General features: G+C 37.0%; 1 protein-coding gene across 1 annotated transcript in view; it reads left to right on the top strand.

Annotated features, from left to right (window-relative positions):
• The window catches only part of Ryr2 (ryanodine receptor 2), a 588,770-nt gene that overhangs the window by 266,733 nt on the left and 303,345 nt on the right, over positions 1 to 18,692 (top strand). Inside the window, exons 11-12 of the mRNA XM_077802933.1 lie at positions 8,488 to 8,562; positions 10,633 to 10,789. Of these exons, the coding sequence (XP_077659059.1) occupies positions 8,488 to 8,562; positions 10,633 to 10,789 (232 nt within the window). The remainder of the gene's footprint in view (positions 1 to 8,487; positions 8,563 to 10,632; positions 10,790 to 18,692) is intronic.

The following is an 18,692-nucleotide window of genomic DNA, read 5'->3' as shown; positions in this document are numbered from 1 at the left end:
GAGGTTATTTAATTAAAATCATAGACCAAGTTAGGAAAAAAAAATCTGACATCTGGACAGGGTTGATTGTTCCCATCCATGAACATGGACTATCTCTCCATTTATTTAGATCAGTGATATCTTTCATTGGAATTTTAATTAGATCCTCATGAAGATCTTATATATATATTGTTATATTCATATTTGAGTATTTAGATTTCTTGGTGCTAATGTAAAATTTAAAAAAAATTCAAATACCTGTTCATTACTGATAAACAAGTAATCAATTGGCTTGTTTATATTATTTTAGTATCTTGCAACTATTATTAGTTTCAGGAGCTTTTACTAGTGTTATTATTGACTTTTGGGACTTAGACAATCAAACAGTGTGTGAAGTTAGTTTTATTTCTTTCATCCTAGTATGTATACTTGTAATTTATTCATTTATTAGAATCAACGTTCAATATAATCTTCAGTAGCAGTGGCGAGAGGGGAAATCTTTGCTTTATCCTGACCTTATTGGTCTTTGTGAGAAAGCTTCTAGTTTCTCATAATTACAACGTTAGACATAATTTTTTATAGATATTCTTTATCAAGTTGAGGAAGTTCTCATCTATTCCTATTTGGCAGAGGTATTTTAGCATGAATAATGCTTTTCTGCTTTTACTGATATTATTGTATAATTATTTTTTCTTTAGCTTATTGATGTGGATTATATTTATTTATAATTATTATTGTTCAGTGACATTTTAAGTTAGCTACATTATGTATACAAAGAGAAAGTAACTATTTTGCTACCATGCTTGTATTCAAGTTGCACATTTTTTTTAAAGTGATAGTTTCTATAGATACCTGTTATAGCATATGTATTGTTGATCATTATTAATTGCTGATGATTTTTCAATGAGGAATTGAATTCTGTGGTACACCATAAATTAAAAGTAAATTTAGGAATATGAAGAATTCTACTATGTTTAATACCCTGTATTGTAGTTATTGAAATACATGGATTCCATGTTTCAAGCTTCTGCTGCACTCTACATAACTATGCATGTGAAGGTGGTATGAGCAGGCAGGGGGATCTTCAGAGGCTGGTGCCCTACCTTTCTCTGTGTTTGACTTTTATATTCATAATCATCGGAATTCAAAGTGACTTATTAAATTGCCTTTTATCCTTGTTGCTTCCTGCTTTGATGTTCAGCATTGGTGCCACACCCTAGCCTTTCTCTCGAAAAAAGTCATCCCAATGTGTTTGGACTTGGAAAGTAGGACCCTGAGGAGCTTTGTCCCAAATCCCTCTTTAAAGTCATGGGCTAAATGTGAAAAGAGCAAAAATAAAAGGAAAAAAAGAAATGTCCCTTGGAGCCATAGCCCCAAGCTCCTGCAGTACTGTAGTGATAATTGATGACATACACATTCAGTATTAAAATAATGTGCCAAGTACTTAGAGGTTTCCTATGTGAGCAATCAAAAGTACATTTAAAAATGCCCCAAGTTTTCCTTTTATTCTTTCTTTCTTTCTTTTCTTTTTTTCTTTTTTTTTGGTGCAGGAGGTAGATACTCTGAAGCACTCCGAGTTTATCTGTGTTTCGATTGGAGGGGGGAAGAATCTTCCCAATGTAGGTATTAATTTCGGAATTAAAGTTTTATTGCATTAGATACAATGGACTTTCAAACTCTGAGATTACAACTACAGGTAACCGGGGCATGACTTCTAGACCTGAGGACAGCAAACTACTGTCGGTGGGCCATGTCCTGCCAGTGACCATTTTTGTAAGCAGAGTTTTATCAGAGCACAGCCATGCAATTATTGTTCTTGTTGTTGTTTTAGTTCTGGGAATTGGACCTGGGGGTGTTTCACCACTGAGCTATATTCCCAACACTTTTTAACATTTATTTATTTATTTATTTATTTTATTTTGAGACAGGATCTCAGAGAATGCTAAGTTGCTTAGCATCTCGATAAATTGCTGAGGCTGGATTTGAACTTGTGATCCTTGTGTCTCAGCCTCCTGAATCACTGGGATCACAGGTGTGCATCACTGTGGCTGGCTTCATGCAATTATTTTTAACCTTGCCTGTGTTTTCTTTATATTATAACAACAGAGTTGAATCATGTGTCAGAGACCATGTGATCTGCCTGCAAAGTTGAATATTTACTGTCAGTTCTTTGGGGGGGGGGGAAATTGCCCAGTCCTGTGTTTTTTCCTAGTGGTAGTGAAAGTTGGGGGAGAGTGTGCGCATGATTCCACAGTCCTGGAGACAGATGGATGCCTGTGCTAAGGGCCAAAGGAAAGGTGACAAAACCAGTGGCTTCAGGAGTAGACATAAGTGAGAAGAAGGGAGGAAATGGCCAGGAAAAGCAGGATCCTCTTAAATTTAAATATAGTAAAGCTTCTTTTCAGAGCTTGAATTTTTATAGTGTCCTTTTATTATCAAAACGTATTTTTAGAGGTATGAAATGGAATACTACTCAGACATTAAAAAATGAGAAATCATATTGTGGATGAACCTGAGCCCAGTACGTTAAGTGAAATAAGCCAGGCACAGAAAGACACATTGTACACGGTGTCACTTATGTGTGGAATCTATAGAAGTCAAACTTACATAAGCAGAGAACAGAAAAGCAGTTGCCATGCTGAGGTGGGGGCAATGGGGAGAGGTTAGTGATGGATACAATATTCCAGTTGGGAGGCATATGTGCAAGGGATGTATTGTATGAAATAGTGCCATAGTTAATGAGGATGCATCATGTCCTTGAAGATTAAGAAAGTAAACTTTAAGTGTTTTCACCACAGAACAATGATAAGGGGTGACACATTAATTGACTTGGTTCAGCCATTCCACGATGAATATGTATTTTAGAACACCATGTTGTATACCATAAATATATACAATTTTTTTGTTGGTTTAAAACAGTGCATTGTGACAGGTACTAAAAAGTCATGGATTTGCAAACATGTTTGGAATCATTCTATTTGTTACCTCTAACTACTTAGGCAAAAGGAGTGTGCCCACTTGGCTCAGAAGGAAAGCTGGTGGGTGGATGCTGAACTGTGCTTATGGGGATGACCATTCCTGGTCATTAGATCTCTGCATATGACTCAGCATATGACTGCTGAGGGGAAGCACATGTTGAGCTTGGTCAGGTGCACAGGGCGGGGGTGTGGAGGGGCAAAGGCACACCAGGCCCTGAGAAGCTCTCGGACCTGTGGGGGAACTACCTGGAGAGGAAGCAAAGCTGTCTTCCAAGAACTGCCAGGCTGCACCGCCTGGCAGGTGGGTTCTCCACCCTGCTGTCAGCCTGAGACAGACACCCAGGAGCATCTGGACTGCACTCCACTGGAGACCCTCACCTATGCAGCTGTGTTGGGTTCCTGACTCTGCACAGGAACGGTGTGAAATGGTGTGTGGGTGAGGAGGCAGGGAGCTGATACTTGGGAGTGAAGATGCTCATTCCCTCCTCACATGGCCCCAGCAGGCCTGTATCTGAGGCCACACTGCACCTGTGTGCACGAACATGTCCATAATGTTACTGGTTTTAAATGGTTCAGTTCAAGCAGAAACATCCCTAAGTCCTGAACTCCCTGTAGGGAGCATGGAATGTCATCACCTCATTAACACTGTCATCTCTGTCCTCAGAGCTAGCACTTGTTGCTGTGTACAGACTGACAGGTCCCCATGGGTTTTGTCATTTGGTTCTTCCTCATAGAATGAGGTAAGAGTTACTGGTAAGAGTTCATTTCAAATTTGGAGAAAGCAAGACAGAGTCCAGCAGCTTACTCAGGTTCACACAGTGAAGTGATATCTTCAGAAAGTAATGAAATGTGAAAGTGACTTGTCAACTTTTTGATGCCCTGCAAAAAAAAAAAAAAAAAAAGAGTCAAGTGAGCTCATAACTGTGATGCCATCCAGCAAGAATGCCCTCTAGGCAAAGCTTGCTCTTGTAAGACGGAGGGGGTCTCTTATTAATAACATGTTTTATGATTCTGTACTAAAGCCCACTAATTGGAATTGTGTATCCTATAAAATTTTATTGTAAATAAATACCATATTGTCAGGTGATGAAAAGCTTGTAGGGATTTGTACTGTAATTACTATGCTAATGTAGTCTTTCCTAGGCTTCAGATCCTGAAGATTAACTATTGTAGCTGTCAAAAGGCCTGCTTTTTACTTCTAAAACAAGTGATCTGACAATTAACATAAAACAAATTGTATTTTATTGCCAAGCATACAAAAAAATAGATAACTACTTTTATTTCAGTGGACAGTATTATAATAACTATGAGAAGATGAATTGATGTTCTAATAGAAAGAATTTGTACATATAACAGAATAACCTTAAAGAGCCTCTTCAGGCAGTTTTATGTGGTCAGCTTGAAATATGAGTTTCTTAATGAAATGTGTTACATTGGAGGAAAATGGGTTATGGTAGCATAACTTACAGTCTGACACCTGGAATTTTTCAAAGAACTGTTGAATGAGCTCATAGGACTGGTGATTTTATCTACATATTTAAAAAACATTCCTATTAGATGACTGGTGACTCTTAATTCTTATTCATGAGGTGGAAGTTTCTTTAAAAATTTTTGATTAGAAATGATGTCGGTGTCTAGTTATTTTCACATACTTTCTTTTTGTCAATAGCTGTAACAGTGTTTTGATACATTGCAAAAATACTCTTCAGTGAACAGACCGTACATGAGCAATTTTATGTTTTAGTATCTACTAGCTTTCGCTCAACTCTTGGCATCATTGCCACCATTTGCATTGAAATCCCTGATCATCAGCTGCAAGGGTAAAAAGTTGCTTATTGGTTTGTTTACCTTTTTAAATGTTCTTCTTTTTTTTTTTTTTTTTGTCTTAGCTTTCCTGTCTGAAAGGGGATCACTGTACTATAAAGATGACTGTCTGAGTTTAGAGATGGTAATACCTAAGCTTGTTGGTTGTAAGTTGTCTTCTTGGACTCTGATTTGATATTTGATGTAGGAAAAAGGGTTGATCCCTTCCATAGAACAGATGTGTTTCACCAGATAGACCAGTTTTTAAATAAGTGGGAATATGTTTAGTGTCATATGTGGTAGACTGAGATTCCTGTTACATTGAGGATTTTGATATTATAATGTCAAATAGCCCTTGAAGATATGATTAGACAACCATTGGCATTCTGCTCCACCATATCATTGAGGAAGTCATAGGATTTGCTCTTCAACTGGGTGCAGTGGTACACACCTATAATCCCCACTACTAAGGAGGCTGAGGCAGGACAGTTGCAAATTTTGAGACCAGTCTCTGCAACTCAGTGAGGTTCTAAGCAACTTAGGAAGACCTTGGCTCATAATAAAAAGGGTTGGGGATGTAGCTCAGTGGTAAAGTGTCTTTTGGTTAAATTTCCAGTACTAAAAAAAAAAAAATCAAAGTAAATAAAAAACAAATTATCCACATCTATTGATGAAACATTTTCTAAAAATAAAAAAATAATTTAAATCATAATGACTTTCAGGATACAGTTAGAAGTATTTTAGGAAGAAGGATTCAACTTTTCCTTTTGGCTTTTAATTGGTTGTATTTTAAATTTTTAATTAAAATACCATTGAATTTCTACTCTAGTTAGAAAAGTCCGTTGTTAAAAATTATAAGTGGGAAAATATTCAAATGCTAATTCTTCATTTGCTTCATTATGCATAAACATATAATGTTAATAAACATTAATAAATGTATCTCAGAGACTCTTTTTCAATCTTAATTCCTCTACATCCTACTGTATGTACTATTTTGATGTTTCTCATTCAGCTCCCCCTCTCTACTCACCTGGAAGTAATATTGTGATACGTGATAGTTTTAAGGACTTAGGGTTGTGCAGGAAGCCACATCATTTGCTCTCCATCTTATTGTCTTCACAGTATGGTAGAATCCCTCCTTCATTCTAATTTCTGTTGGTTTATTTGGTTCCCTGTTTATTCTCTTCAGATAGCTCTTCTTCTAATTAGTTGCCCTTCCCACAGACAGCTGTGTGTGGTGCAGAAGCTACCTGGACTATGGTGTTCAGGCCTTCTCTTTCCATTACGCCACCTGGAGTTTTAAAAGGTTGTCATCTTTTAAAAGATCTGTTTAGTTGGTAAGGAATTGGCACAGTGGTTTTAAAAGTTGTCCAGGTGATCATATATATATATATATATATATATATATATATATATATATATCCATGGTTGAGAAATCTGGAGCTCTCATATAAAATAACGTTATTTCATATTTTATGTATACATATTTTGAAAACAAATCTGACCTTTAGTAAAGGTCTTGTACATGACAACCATAAAGAACACTTTACAGAGTTTTCTTTTTTTTTTTTTTTTAAAGAGAAGATTCTTGCTCATTATATTTGTTAATCATAAACCATAAAATTTGTAAGCAAATAGTGAAAAGATGACAAAAAATAACCACTTGGAAAATTAAGAAGCTCTTTTAGATAATTCATGAGTCAGAAGTTATGCCCTGTCTAAAATATAATGAAGACAACACGCCACAGAAAATCTGTGACTCATGTGTCAAATGAAAAATTTTAGCCTTTAATCCCTTATTAAAGAATAAATAATGAAACTGAAGAAATAGTTGCCTGAAGAGACTAAATAGGGAACCAAATAAACCAACAGGTTGCTGCCACGGAAGAGAAGCTAAATACTTGGTTCAGATGCCTTGAGGGCATCTCATAAATCAGGAAGACCACACCCATGGCAGGCTCCAGGGTGCACAAGTGAACTCTGTGAAGAGACCTTGGGAACACCCTGCTCAGACTGGGGTGCATAGAAAATGGTTTCCCCGGTATTACTTTAACCATGGTCAGCTTCCCAAGCTTTGAGAAGTCCTTGTAGCCATGGTCCAAGGGGCTTGGCTACTGGTGAAGCTGCCCACAGACCTGGTGTCATCCATGTGGTTTGGCAGTGGTGCAGGATACTGGAGTTAAGGGGTTATGGGGGCTTCCACTGGGAGTTGAAAGGGAGGCCTAGGAAGTCCAGCACAGTGGAGCAGGGTTGGAACCACTCCTGGCAGACCTGAGAGACTATTTGTGAAGTTGTAAGGAAGCCATGGCTGCAGTGAGGACCCGTGAGATGCTAATGATGTGGAACATCTGCTGAGGAAAGCTGCTGGCTCTGGACAGAGCCAGCTAAGCGGAAGGCTATGTAGGCTGTAGCCAGCAAGACCCTAGGGGCAGGGCTGCCCAAGCCCTTTGGAGAGCTCATGTCACTGCCATGTGTTCCAAATGCCAGGTGTGAAGCTACAGGGTGTGTTGGCCTAGTTGGATTTTGGCCTTGCTTTGATTTCATCCTTTTTTAAATGCCCCTACTTCTGCTTTTTGGAATGGATATATTTACTCTGTGCCGTTCAATGTTGGATGTGTATAAGTTGCTTTTGATCTTTACAGTGTCTTATAGCCAACAGTTTGACTTGAATCTCAGAGGACATTTGGACTTGAACTTTTGGTCAGTGCTGGAATTGTTATTATCGGGATTCTTAAAGATGAACCAAATGCATTTTGCATTGTGGGATGGACATGTGATTGGGGGTCATGGCAGGAGGGCATGGTGGAGGAAAGACTGTTTTTACCTTATGGTATCCAGGAGGCAGATAAAGATGAGAGGAGCCAGGAAAAAAATATATATAATCCCCAAAACATGTCCCTGGTGACCTACTTCCTCTAGCCATGCCCCACCTGCCTGTAGCTGCCACTCAGGAATTCATTTAAATTATTATTTTATCAAATGGATTAATCTGTCCATTAGGTAATGGCTCTTATAATCTTTTTTTATTTTCTACATTAATAGCAGCTTTTGTGTCATAGAGCCCACCTATTTAAATGTACCCCACATTGACTTCATTGAAATATTTGCAGAATTAAAAACTTCATACTTCATGAGTTACAGTAGTCTCAAAGCATTGGTGCAGAGATCAATTTGGATAATGTATACAACTTAGCATCATATGTAGCAATCATATTATGAGAGTTATAGAATTTGGCGCATGTAATATACATCCAAAGAAGTTCCTTTTTCATGACACTCTTGTTGATATTTATGTTTCAATATAGATAGTAGATTTTGATGTAAATTGCAATATTAAAATATCAAGAATTAGTGTTACATTTCTTTGAAATGGTTTAAATACCTAAAATATAATTTAGAACTCCACATGATTATAGGGTATGTATTTAAGTAATAATATATTAATCTACACCTTAACCAGTAGTTACTTGCATGGACCTACAGTAGAATAGTTAGGTGTATCTATTCTTTAGGGGATGGAAGGAAAGAAGAATAAATGGGATCAGAGGGAGAAAATGACGGAGAATATGTTTAAGTCAATGTTTATTATTTTGGTTATTTTTATTTCCAGCTGTATTGTCTTCTGTCAGGTTTTACCATTTGTGTTGCTCTTTTAATTCATTTGAAAAACAGAGTTCCAAGAATGAAACGTGTCAAAAATCAAAATTGGTATTTTTTGTTTCAACAGAACTGTTCACTATGAAGGCGGTGCTGTCTCTGTTCACGCACGGTCCCTTTGGAGACTAGAGACGCTAAGAGTTGCGTAAGTAGAGGTTACAACCCAGGCCCGGCTCCAAGGGCACAGTCCACCCAGTGCTCTTGGCCTCTGCTTCCATGTGAGGTGGTCATGTTGGCAGTACCAGTGAACCAGCAAAGGAAACAGTGGTGGAGAGCCTGTCCTCTTCCCCTCTACCTGCTTTGCCTATCTTGCTTCTGGGCAGAAGACCGGAGATCATGACACACTTGTGTATCATCTGCCTGTCATTAGCCTCATCTGCTTGGTAGCATCACCTCACCCAGGACCCTGCATTTCTGGAAGCATGTGCTGTGAGGATAGAGTGATGTAAGGCTTGGAGGCAGATCAAGCTGTCTGAGAGCCTGTCACAGCATCAGGTCTGAAGGACTCTGGATTTAACCTTGTCAAGGCTCATGTACAGCTGGCTCAGGAAACTGAGCATGAACGGCAGGACACAAGGCATATCTGGTGTTCATTGTCTTTACTTACAGAGAGCTCGATCCTGAGCAAGAAATACAGATTTTAATAAAAGTCACAAATATTCATTGTAGTGATAAGATCTATAAAGACATACAAGTTCTCAGGAATTCAAAGGCTCTCTGAAGATTGCCTCTAAGTTCCTTTGTATAAATGCAATATTGATGATAAAGGAGTAGTTTTAAGCTGTCTTAAATAGAATTAAAATATCAGAATTTTTTAATAATTGGAAGACTCAGTCCTTTGTCTGAAAAACACTCAAGTTTTCAAAGTATATTACAATATCAAGAAATCACTGACTTAGGATTACAGACTCCATGGGTGAGAATGAAGCACTGTTGTCCTCCAGATTTTTTTTTTTTCTGTGAGATTAGATCTTATGTAATGATGATTAAAATAGCTGAGTGGTCTTCGGTTGGTTTTGTTCAGATATCCCACAGGGTAATTTTGTAAAAATTTGTGCATCTTTTGAACATTGGAAGATGGACAAGAATTTTTTCATGATTGGTTTATATAGATTCATGGAAAATAACTTCCAGTGGACTAAAGTAGTGACATTTTAAAATTGTACCACCACTCCTTTCACAGTATCCCGTTAATAATGCTATTGTGATTTGATGCATACTTTAATTTATTTAAAAATACTTGACTGGGGGGCTGGGATTGTAGCTCAGTTGTAGAGCACTTGCCTAGCATGTGTGAGGCACTGGATTCGATCCTCAGCACCACATAAAAATAAATAAAAAATAAAGGTATTGTGTCCATCTACAACTAAAAAAAAATTTAAAAATTGATAGTTTAAAAAAATACTTGGCTGTATCTCATTTTTTGATTTTGTTTTTTACACAAATGGAGCACAGCTTTTCATTTTTGTAGTTGTACATGATGTATTCATACCAGTCATGCATACATACCTGTACATTGGGTGGTAATGTCTGTCTCATTCCATCATCTTCCCCCTCCCTCTATCTCCTCCCCTCTGTTCAATCCAGAGTTCCTCCATTCTTCCCTTGCCCCCACCCCCACCCCACATTATGGATGAGCATCCACTTGAATATATCTTATTTAACAAAATGTAATTTAAAAAGTTTATGATTTTCTTTTACCCCCTCAAGGTAGTACATTTTTGTGACTTGAAGACTTTTCCTTCTAACTGTATGATACGCCTTTGAAATAAAATGTGTACATACATTTATGTATTTTCTATTAGTTTGTAACTTTAAAAAGTTTTTCTGTTTTAGTATTAATTATAAATAACTGATAACATTGTTTCTTTGAATATAAATATACAGTTGATCAAAATCCATCTAAATATTAAAACTTGATAAATATTAAGTTTAAAGGTAAAATTTTTGTTGGACATACATTTTTTTCATCTGGAAAAAGAGAGACTTTAGCAAATGTAATAACCTCAGTTTTTATAAAACTTTACAATTCAGAGAATTTAGGGAGAGGGTCTTTTAAGTTGATAGATGAATCTTTTTTTTGCCTTGTGTGTTATAAAGATGGCAGTTTAATTAATCACATACACACTTATATTTGCATATAGTATGAACTACACTATTCTATTAATTGCTGCTTTTGCCATGCTGTTGGACCAAGTTCTGATTGCTCTCTTAGGTGGAGTGGGAGTCACATAAGATGGGGCCAGCCGTTCCGACTACGCCACGTCACGACAGGAAAATACTTAAGTCTCATGGAAGACAAAAGCCTTCTACTTATGGACAAAGAAAAGGCAGATGTAAAATCGACTGCATTTACCTTCCGGTCTTCCAAGGTAAGAAAGAAAAAAGCTTTGGTCTCTCTGTAAATCTCATATTTCCTTTAATGTTAGAAACACAAAAAGAAAGAATGTGGACAGGTTTTATGTGTGTTTCTAAATTCCCTTTTTCTCTTCTATTCTTCTGAACTGCTGAAACTTACCTAGAAGTTTCTCTTGGTATATAGCTCTTGGTTACTTGCATACCAACACCTGTGAGGCTCCTTTTTGGTTTCCCGGGCATCTGCAGTGACAGTTATCACAAACCTTGTCACATTGCATAGCATTATGAAGATGAAACAAAACAGAATTTTTTTCCAATGTACATTTACTCCTCTACTTTTTTATGCAGATCTTTCTTTTGAGCTCCTTTGAATCATTTTATGGTAATTGCATGTTTACATCTGTTATGAAAGTGGTAGAATTTATCACATTGATAGGAATGGTATTGAACTGCTGGCTAGCTTCTCTCTCAGACAAAACCTTATGCTCCTGTTACAGCTAAAGATTTGCCTTTGTACTTCTGAGATTAGTTCATGCCCATCTGGGCATAGGCACATTCAGAATATTGTTCAGTGCCCCACCTGCCTTTTAAATTTACTTCCTAAGAGTTGCACTACTAGAAAACTCTTTAAGGATTCCATCCCCTCCCCCGAATTTTGAGTTCTGCGTGAATTCATATTGCATCTACTTTAACATATTTCAAACTCTTCTTATTATAGATAGACTTTGATCAGTAGTCTGTTTTTTAAAAATGAGAAATGGGTTTTATCTTATAGAAATAAAGTAAAACATGTAGGTAGAAATGCATGGACAAATTAATTGTATCATTCTTTGTTATAACTCCAAACTAGAAAAGACTCAAATGTTTAACAAAAAGTATGTTATAACATTAGCTGGTATTAGCTGCCAGAATATATTGATCTGGAAAGTTATCCATGAAAATACTGGGGAGTGAAAGCAAGCCGTAATGTAATGTGGGTATTTCAAATCCTATTTTAATATAAAATAAATCCTTCCACATGTTGGTGTGTGGTTATACAACAGCTGTAGGGAGAGGTACCATCTCTTAACTTCAAATACTTGAGATGGATCAAAAGGGACACTGCATGAGAATTTGAGAATAGGGAGACTTTTTTTTTGTTTAATTTCAGAAAAGTAAGCCCTTTATTTTTTTGCCCATCATGATGGATACGTTTCTTTTTTAATATCAGAATCATTAGAGAAATATCACCAATTACCCTGACTTTCTGGGACATAAATTTGGGGCACGCTTTTTATTTCTGTAGGATGGTTTCCTAGAAATGCAAATACTGACTCAAAAACTGTGAATATTTGGTAGTTCTTGTTATATTTTGCCCAAAGCAGTCATGTTTGACACATTCTTCTCTGACTTTCTCTCCTGTTTAATAAAATATGATGTTTACCACTACATCTGTCGGTTTTAGAGTTTGTGTTCTAATTCTGTGTACTATCCATGTTCCTCTGTGGTTTCCACTCAGGGACTCTGATTCTGGAAGCTGACCTGTGTGTCTGTTTAAGTATGCTCTTAGTGTTCCCAGGCTCATTTCCTGCCGGGCCCTGCATTCCTGACACCTTGGCACATGCTAGTGTTAGGAATTTGCTGTGTAGACTGTCCTCAGTTGGTGAAGGTGCCTGTACATGTTGACAGGTTGAGCATCGTAGAGGGTGGAGGTGAAATTTTTGAGGAAGATGTTTTACTGCAAAAATTACAGTGAAATTTTATTTTTAGGATCACTGGCAGATTAGGTGGAAATTTTTTTTTTTTTCATGAGGTAGAGACAGTAACTATTATTTCTTTAAAAAGTTAAGTTTTATATTCTATATTTAACATAGACATTATAGAGAGGTTTAAAAGATGATACAATGATGGTGGAAAGGGGAAATTTTAAATAATTTACAATCCACCATTCAGATACACCTCTGTGTGTGCATTGCAACTTACAGCATATTTGTTTGTTTGTTAATGCTAAGTAGAGTCAACTACATACTGTGTTGGGTCTGATTTTTTATTTAATAAAATAAGATGTACCACTACATTTGTTTTTTAGTAGAATTTTGACCATAATTTAACATTTCATTACAAAGATTTCTGATAATCGGTTGAGCCATCTCCTAATATTTGAGTATTTAGCTCATTTTTTTTCTTGTGAGAATATTTTTATCTCTAAATACTTCTGTGTATTGTTGACTATTCCCTTTTTGGAAGTTGAGCTATTCAGTTGAACAGTGTGAAGATGCTCAGGACTCTTGGTCCTGGGAACTCCCATAGGGCAGGGTAAGGGTGTGGCACTGTCACTGTGGTGTCTGTAATAGATAAAAGCACACAGCCGAGTACTATTCAAAATGCATACAGGATTCATGCCAAGCAGCAAGGTAAGAAAGTTGTTGCTTCTGTGCAAACTCATCAATAGGTAGAGTTCAGGTTTTGCCAATTTGGAAAGATAAAACTCAGTTGCCTCCAATCCTGTATTCTGTAGCTGAGTCGATCTCTTTTGCCTTTCAACCCATACTGTTTTAAAAGCATGTTACCATGTTTATGTTCCAGTGAGTGAAACATTCCAAAGGAGATGTATTTTAGAAATTGGCTTCCGTTAGTATGAGGACTCACATGGCTTCTGTAAGCAGATGAGCACGACCCACATCTTCCTGCACACCTCCGGCCCAGTCCCCCAGGGCACCAGCCTTGGACGCTCTTCTAGGATGTGACATTACAGTTTAGAGTACACCTCAAATGACCTCAGGCATTTTATATATTTTAAACACACATGAATCTTTTGCATATATTCCTCACATCCTCAATTTCAAATGAGCTTCTAATCATAACATATAGATAAAAATAAAATCAGGAGCAATGTGTGAAGTACATTATAGATGTATGAACTTATCAGCAGAATTTATTCTCAAACTGGACATAAATACGTTCAGCTGGGAGTAGAAAGAGGCTCCTTATTTTTCCATGAGTTGCAGCGCTACAGAGAGACTCGATGCTGTACCCACCCCCCCTCTTTCTCTCTCTGCTGTCTCTCTCTCTCTCTCTCTCTCTCTCTCTCTCTCTCTCTCTCTCTCTCTCTCTCTCTCTCTCTCTCTCTCTGTAAAACAAGAAGGGCAGGTGGGTCTTTCCATGTCGGCTCCCAAGTTCTGAATTCTGCTTGGGTTAGATCTTAAGCTCTAATGGAGGTTAGCATCCATCCAAACAGGCCAACCTCTGGTTTTTGTGACACATGAATTTTAAAAATGACCCTTGCTCACAATTATTCCTAGCTCCCAGGACTGTCGTCTAGAGTCAGTGACACAGATTCCCATTTGTTAGTCTAATGTAGAGTGGTGACATCTTCTCTTGTATTTTTATTTTCCATAATTCTGTATGTGATAGCTTAGAGGAAAAATAAATTTGTGTTTGATTCTTGTGTAATACTTTACGTAATTTTGATTGGCAGAAAATATTTTTTTTAAAGTTGGAGATGTTTTTGATATTAGCAAAGAGTTAAAATTCAATTGCAGAGTCTTGGAATATGTGCTGGTGTTAACATACCACATTTTGATAGTTTTCTTTAAAATAAGTAAAAATATGAATGGGTATCCCAGGAAAAAAACAAATGGTGCAGAAATTAATGTATAAAAATATAGTCACATATGTAGACATTTATGAAAAAGTAAGAAGTAATTAATGGTGTTGATTATTTTAGTTGGAAGGAAGCCAATTGCAATTAAAGTTCATTCATGCTGAAAAGTATTTTCTGCTTTATCTTTTATAATAAAGAAACATTGAACTTAAAGCCAACTGAAACAGAATAAAAGTAAATTTTTCACACTGTCAACATTTCAGAAAAAAACTGTTGCTAGACGGTTTGACCATCCATTTGTTAACAGTGGTCACATGTAGTCCTGGCTCCTATTCTTTAACCTTGGGTTCACTCAAGTGTATCTCTGAGAGCCACATCTGCTCATACTGCTTGACTATTTCCAGTGGAAAGAATGAGGACTCACTTCTTGAAGGCAAAGACTCCTTCTTTTGTTATCTTAGACCCAGGAGTATTTAAGTTTATAAATTACCTGGTGTCTTTAATTTCTGTATTGCAGAGTAAGTTTTCATTATTGATGAAAGGGTAAACTTTTCATAATCGAAAATAACAGCTTTTGTCCTGGGCTCATGGGCACAAGTTTGGAAATTCTGAAATGAAAATTAACTCTGATGAAACCCCTGCACCTCCATTGACTTTCTGTGTGTCTAATGTTTGAGCCTTCCTTGAAAGTATGTCCCTACAATTTTACAGATCATGAATACCATTCTGATTTAACATTTGTAGGTGAGAGTCTCTTTAAGAGGCCATGCTGCGAGTTGATGAGAGGACCATTACCCTTGATTGTCCCTGGGGCATCTTTGACACTGATGTAAACATTCAGTACCTAATCTCCAATTCTGGATTTGACAAACCAACCATTCCTGACAATCATATCTGTTCAGAAGAAAGTGAATCTATAGGAAACAGTAATAATGTAACCTACATTACAGTCTGTCCTAAAATTCTACATAAAGAAGAATGTGCTTTCTTAAATGTGTATTTTCTTAAGCATGTTTTCCACTTCTCCTAAGACTTTTAACCAGCACTCTAAAATGTCTTCAAATGTTCGTTTTAATCATACAGTAGATCTTGTCAATCACATATGTATCAAACCCCAAGATGTAGTTTTTATTTTAAGCTTGAAATGCCAGTGGAATATTCTTCTGCAGAGAATTTCCTCCAGTCTACCCTCCCTGGTGCACCATGAATGGAAGTCTTCTGCCATTGAAATGTTGAAATAATAACCTCCAAGGAGACTGACTGCCAATAGGATCACAAGGATTGTGAAACAAACAGCAAAAATAGAAAAGAACATTTTTAGGTTGTAATTCCTAGCATGTTATTTTTATTGGGGATTTTTTTCTTGGTTTAGAAAATGTGTAAGATGTTTTAAAACATACACTCTAACACAATGAAAATTATGCTTAACAATTAATTATATGCTAAACTATGTGTTAAGCACTCTTTATGCATTATCTCTCTTAATCCTAGCATAAACCAGTGAAGTGTGGAGATGTTTTGTTTTTATTTTTTTATTTTTTGGTGCCAGAGACTGAATCCAGGGGTGCTTAACCACTGAGCCACATCCCCAGCTATTTTTATTTTTTATTTTGTTACAGGTCTTACTAAGTTGCTGAGGGACTCCCCAAATTGCTGAGGCTGGCCTTGAACTTGGAACCTGCCTCAGTCTCCTAAGATACTAGGATTACAGATGTGCACCACTCAGATGCTTTTTAATTTTCATCATGCATTTGAGAGAACTGAAGCTTAGATAAACTCTGAGGAAGATCTAGACTTTGAACTTGAGTTACAAAGCTGAGCCCTCTTTGGTAAGAAATTAAAGTCTTAATAATGACAACTGATAGAGAAGATAAACTGATCACCTGTCATTAGAATTCTTAAGTGATCAAGTGTTTATGTAACTAAAAATTCAATATTTTGTTTTTTTTTCTTACGGAGTTGTTAAAGTTGTCAATGAAATGAACTTTTCATTTAATTAGAATTAAATTCTAAAGAAATGCTCACAGTAACTTTTTCAGAAGAGGTATTGCTAAATAATAGTAAAAGTATTCATGGTTTTCCAGAAAATATAGAAGTCCCGTTACAGGTTTTTAATGGCAGTAAACCTGAGTGTGAGCTTGCTGTAACCTTCTGCTGTCGGGAAGGAAGATCAAAAGCAGAGTGGCCCTGGGCCCTAGATGTGTTTAGTCTACTGCTCAGGGAAAGACTAAATTCTTTTTATAGATCTCACTTTTTAGTTGTCACCCACCCAGGATAAATTCATTGCCTAGAAGTCAGCTGAGTAGGGTCTGAGGTGCATCTGCAGGATTCCTTCATCTTTGCCATGAGTACTCAAAGCATGTCCAGCACTTCCCTGACCCCGCCCACACCCAGGGGCAGGGCATGTGCAGGGTTCCAGGCTGCTCCCCTGGCCTGTGTCCTTGCCACTGTGGAGTCCCTCTCAGACCTTCTTTCCACAAGCCCACCCAGGAGAATGTTTGAGATTTCAGAATCCCAGGGATCAAGAGAACTATGTACTGAAGGCATTTCTGCCTGGGCTGGGTGAAGCCTGGCAGAGCTGCTCAGTCCCAGTGATCTCTGTGATCTTCCTAAATGTTTAGATTGATTTCACAGCGAACAACTATTATATGCTGCACTATGGCTTGGAAAAGGAGAAAATAAAAATTTTGTGGGGCCTTTTAATTTTTTCTGAATTTAACCATTATTTATGTTAAGGAAACATGTCAAAAATAAACAATAAACCAAACTCCATCATCTAAGTATAATAGGTTTTTTTCCTTCTTATCTCATACCTTGCGGAGTAATCTGGGTAGATGTAAGGGTGATTTCAGCTAATACTAGAAAAATTCTTCTGCATTGCCTGATGTGGGTACTTATAATATAAACTTAAGAGTTTTAGTTTCCTAATGAGCCTAGTTTGATGAATCTATGTCTTCATAAGGCCATGATTGTCCATAAATAGCTTTGGCTTCATAAGAAGTCAGTTTAGAATACCAAAGGCCAAAATCTTACTTGGTATTTTTCAGGCCAATCTCTTTTACTTCTGGAACCATTTTGATGTTCATTTGAGAATTAGATTTTTCAAGAATTCAAGAGTGCTCATCTTGGGAGCAGTTTGTTGGCACACTTTCTGTGGGAAATCAGGATATGTTCATTAAGTCTTCACTGAGAATCTGGTATTCACAGCCACTGAACTTTGGTCCTGAGCATATGTAGCAATTTCAGTGAATTACCAACATTGCCCTGAGAGTAGAGGTACAGTATTCATGAGAATATATGAATCCAGAGAGAACATCTATTCAAAGATATCTTTCAGGAGAAACAGTAGCCTTTACAATAATTTTAGGCTGTGTTGAAAAGAACTGCTTTATCTTTGAACATTTTCAGGGTCCTCATGATTGTTACATTATTCTTACAGGCAAAAATGTATAGGTGTAACAAATGCCAAGATAACGGAGAATCTTGGCATTTTCTTGAATGATCACATAACGGATGGGAAAATTTCACAAAGTCTTTTGAGGGATGTTACTGTTTAGTGCCACAGTACTTAGAGTGCTTTTAGTTGCAATTTAGTCTTCATATTTGGAAAGTTTCTATTTGTCTAGTTTCAACTTCATTGATGTTTTGTCATACAATTCCAGTCTGAGGTCATATTGCTTCAGCTAAGTTTTGTATGTCAATTTTGCTGTATCATTTCTTCTTTTTTTATAATTTGTATTTTCTGGCAGAGATCACTCATCTGCCTATTCATTTTGCATATATTTTCCTTTATGCCCTTGAACATATTTCATATTCACAAAAGTTGCTTTGCAGTCTTTGCTAATTGTAAGATAAAGGGGTATTGATTTCTAGTGCTGTATGTGTGTGTTATATTTTTTAACCTTATTTTTGATAGTGTATTGGATATTAGAAAATGATGTGTTGTAGGGACTCTGTATTTATGTATTTTTCTGAGTGGTTCTTCTAGCTTTGCGAGTCTTTAATCTTGTTGGGCTGAAACTCCAGTTTCTCTCTGTCAGAGCAGTTGCTCATATTTCTGCTCAGTTCTTTCCATCTACTGCCGCTGTCCTGGACACCCCCTGAGCATGCATCATTTAGTGCTCAGCAAGAATTTGCATGAACTTTATAAGAAGATTTTTTTTCGGATGCCTCTTTGGTTGAGGACTTAGCCCGTCTAATTTTCTGGCTGCTTGTGAGTCCAGAGATGTCCCTTAACACTTCAACCAAGGACTACAGTTTCCTTCTGACTGAATGGCAGGAGAATTGGGAAGAGAATGCTGGAGTTAAAGGCAGCCACTTATTTGTCAGGCTAG

This window comes from Urocitellus parryii, chromosome 9 (genome assembly GCF_045843805.1).
Source record: "Urocitellus parryii isolate mUroPar1 chromosome 9, mUroPar1.hap1, whole genome shotgun sequence".
NCBI classification, from domain to species: Eukaryota; Metazoa; Chordata; class Mammalia; order Rodentia; family Sciuridae; genus Urocitellus; species Urocitellus parryii.
This window is presented reverse-complemented; position numbering and strand designations above follow the sequence as displayed.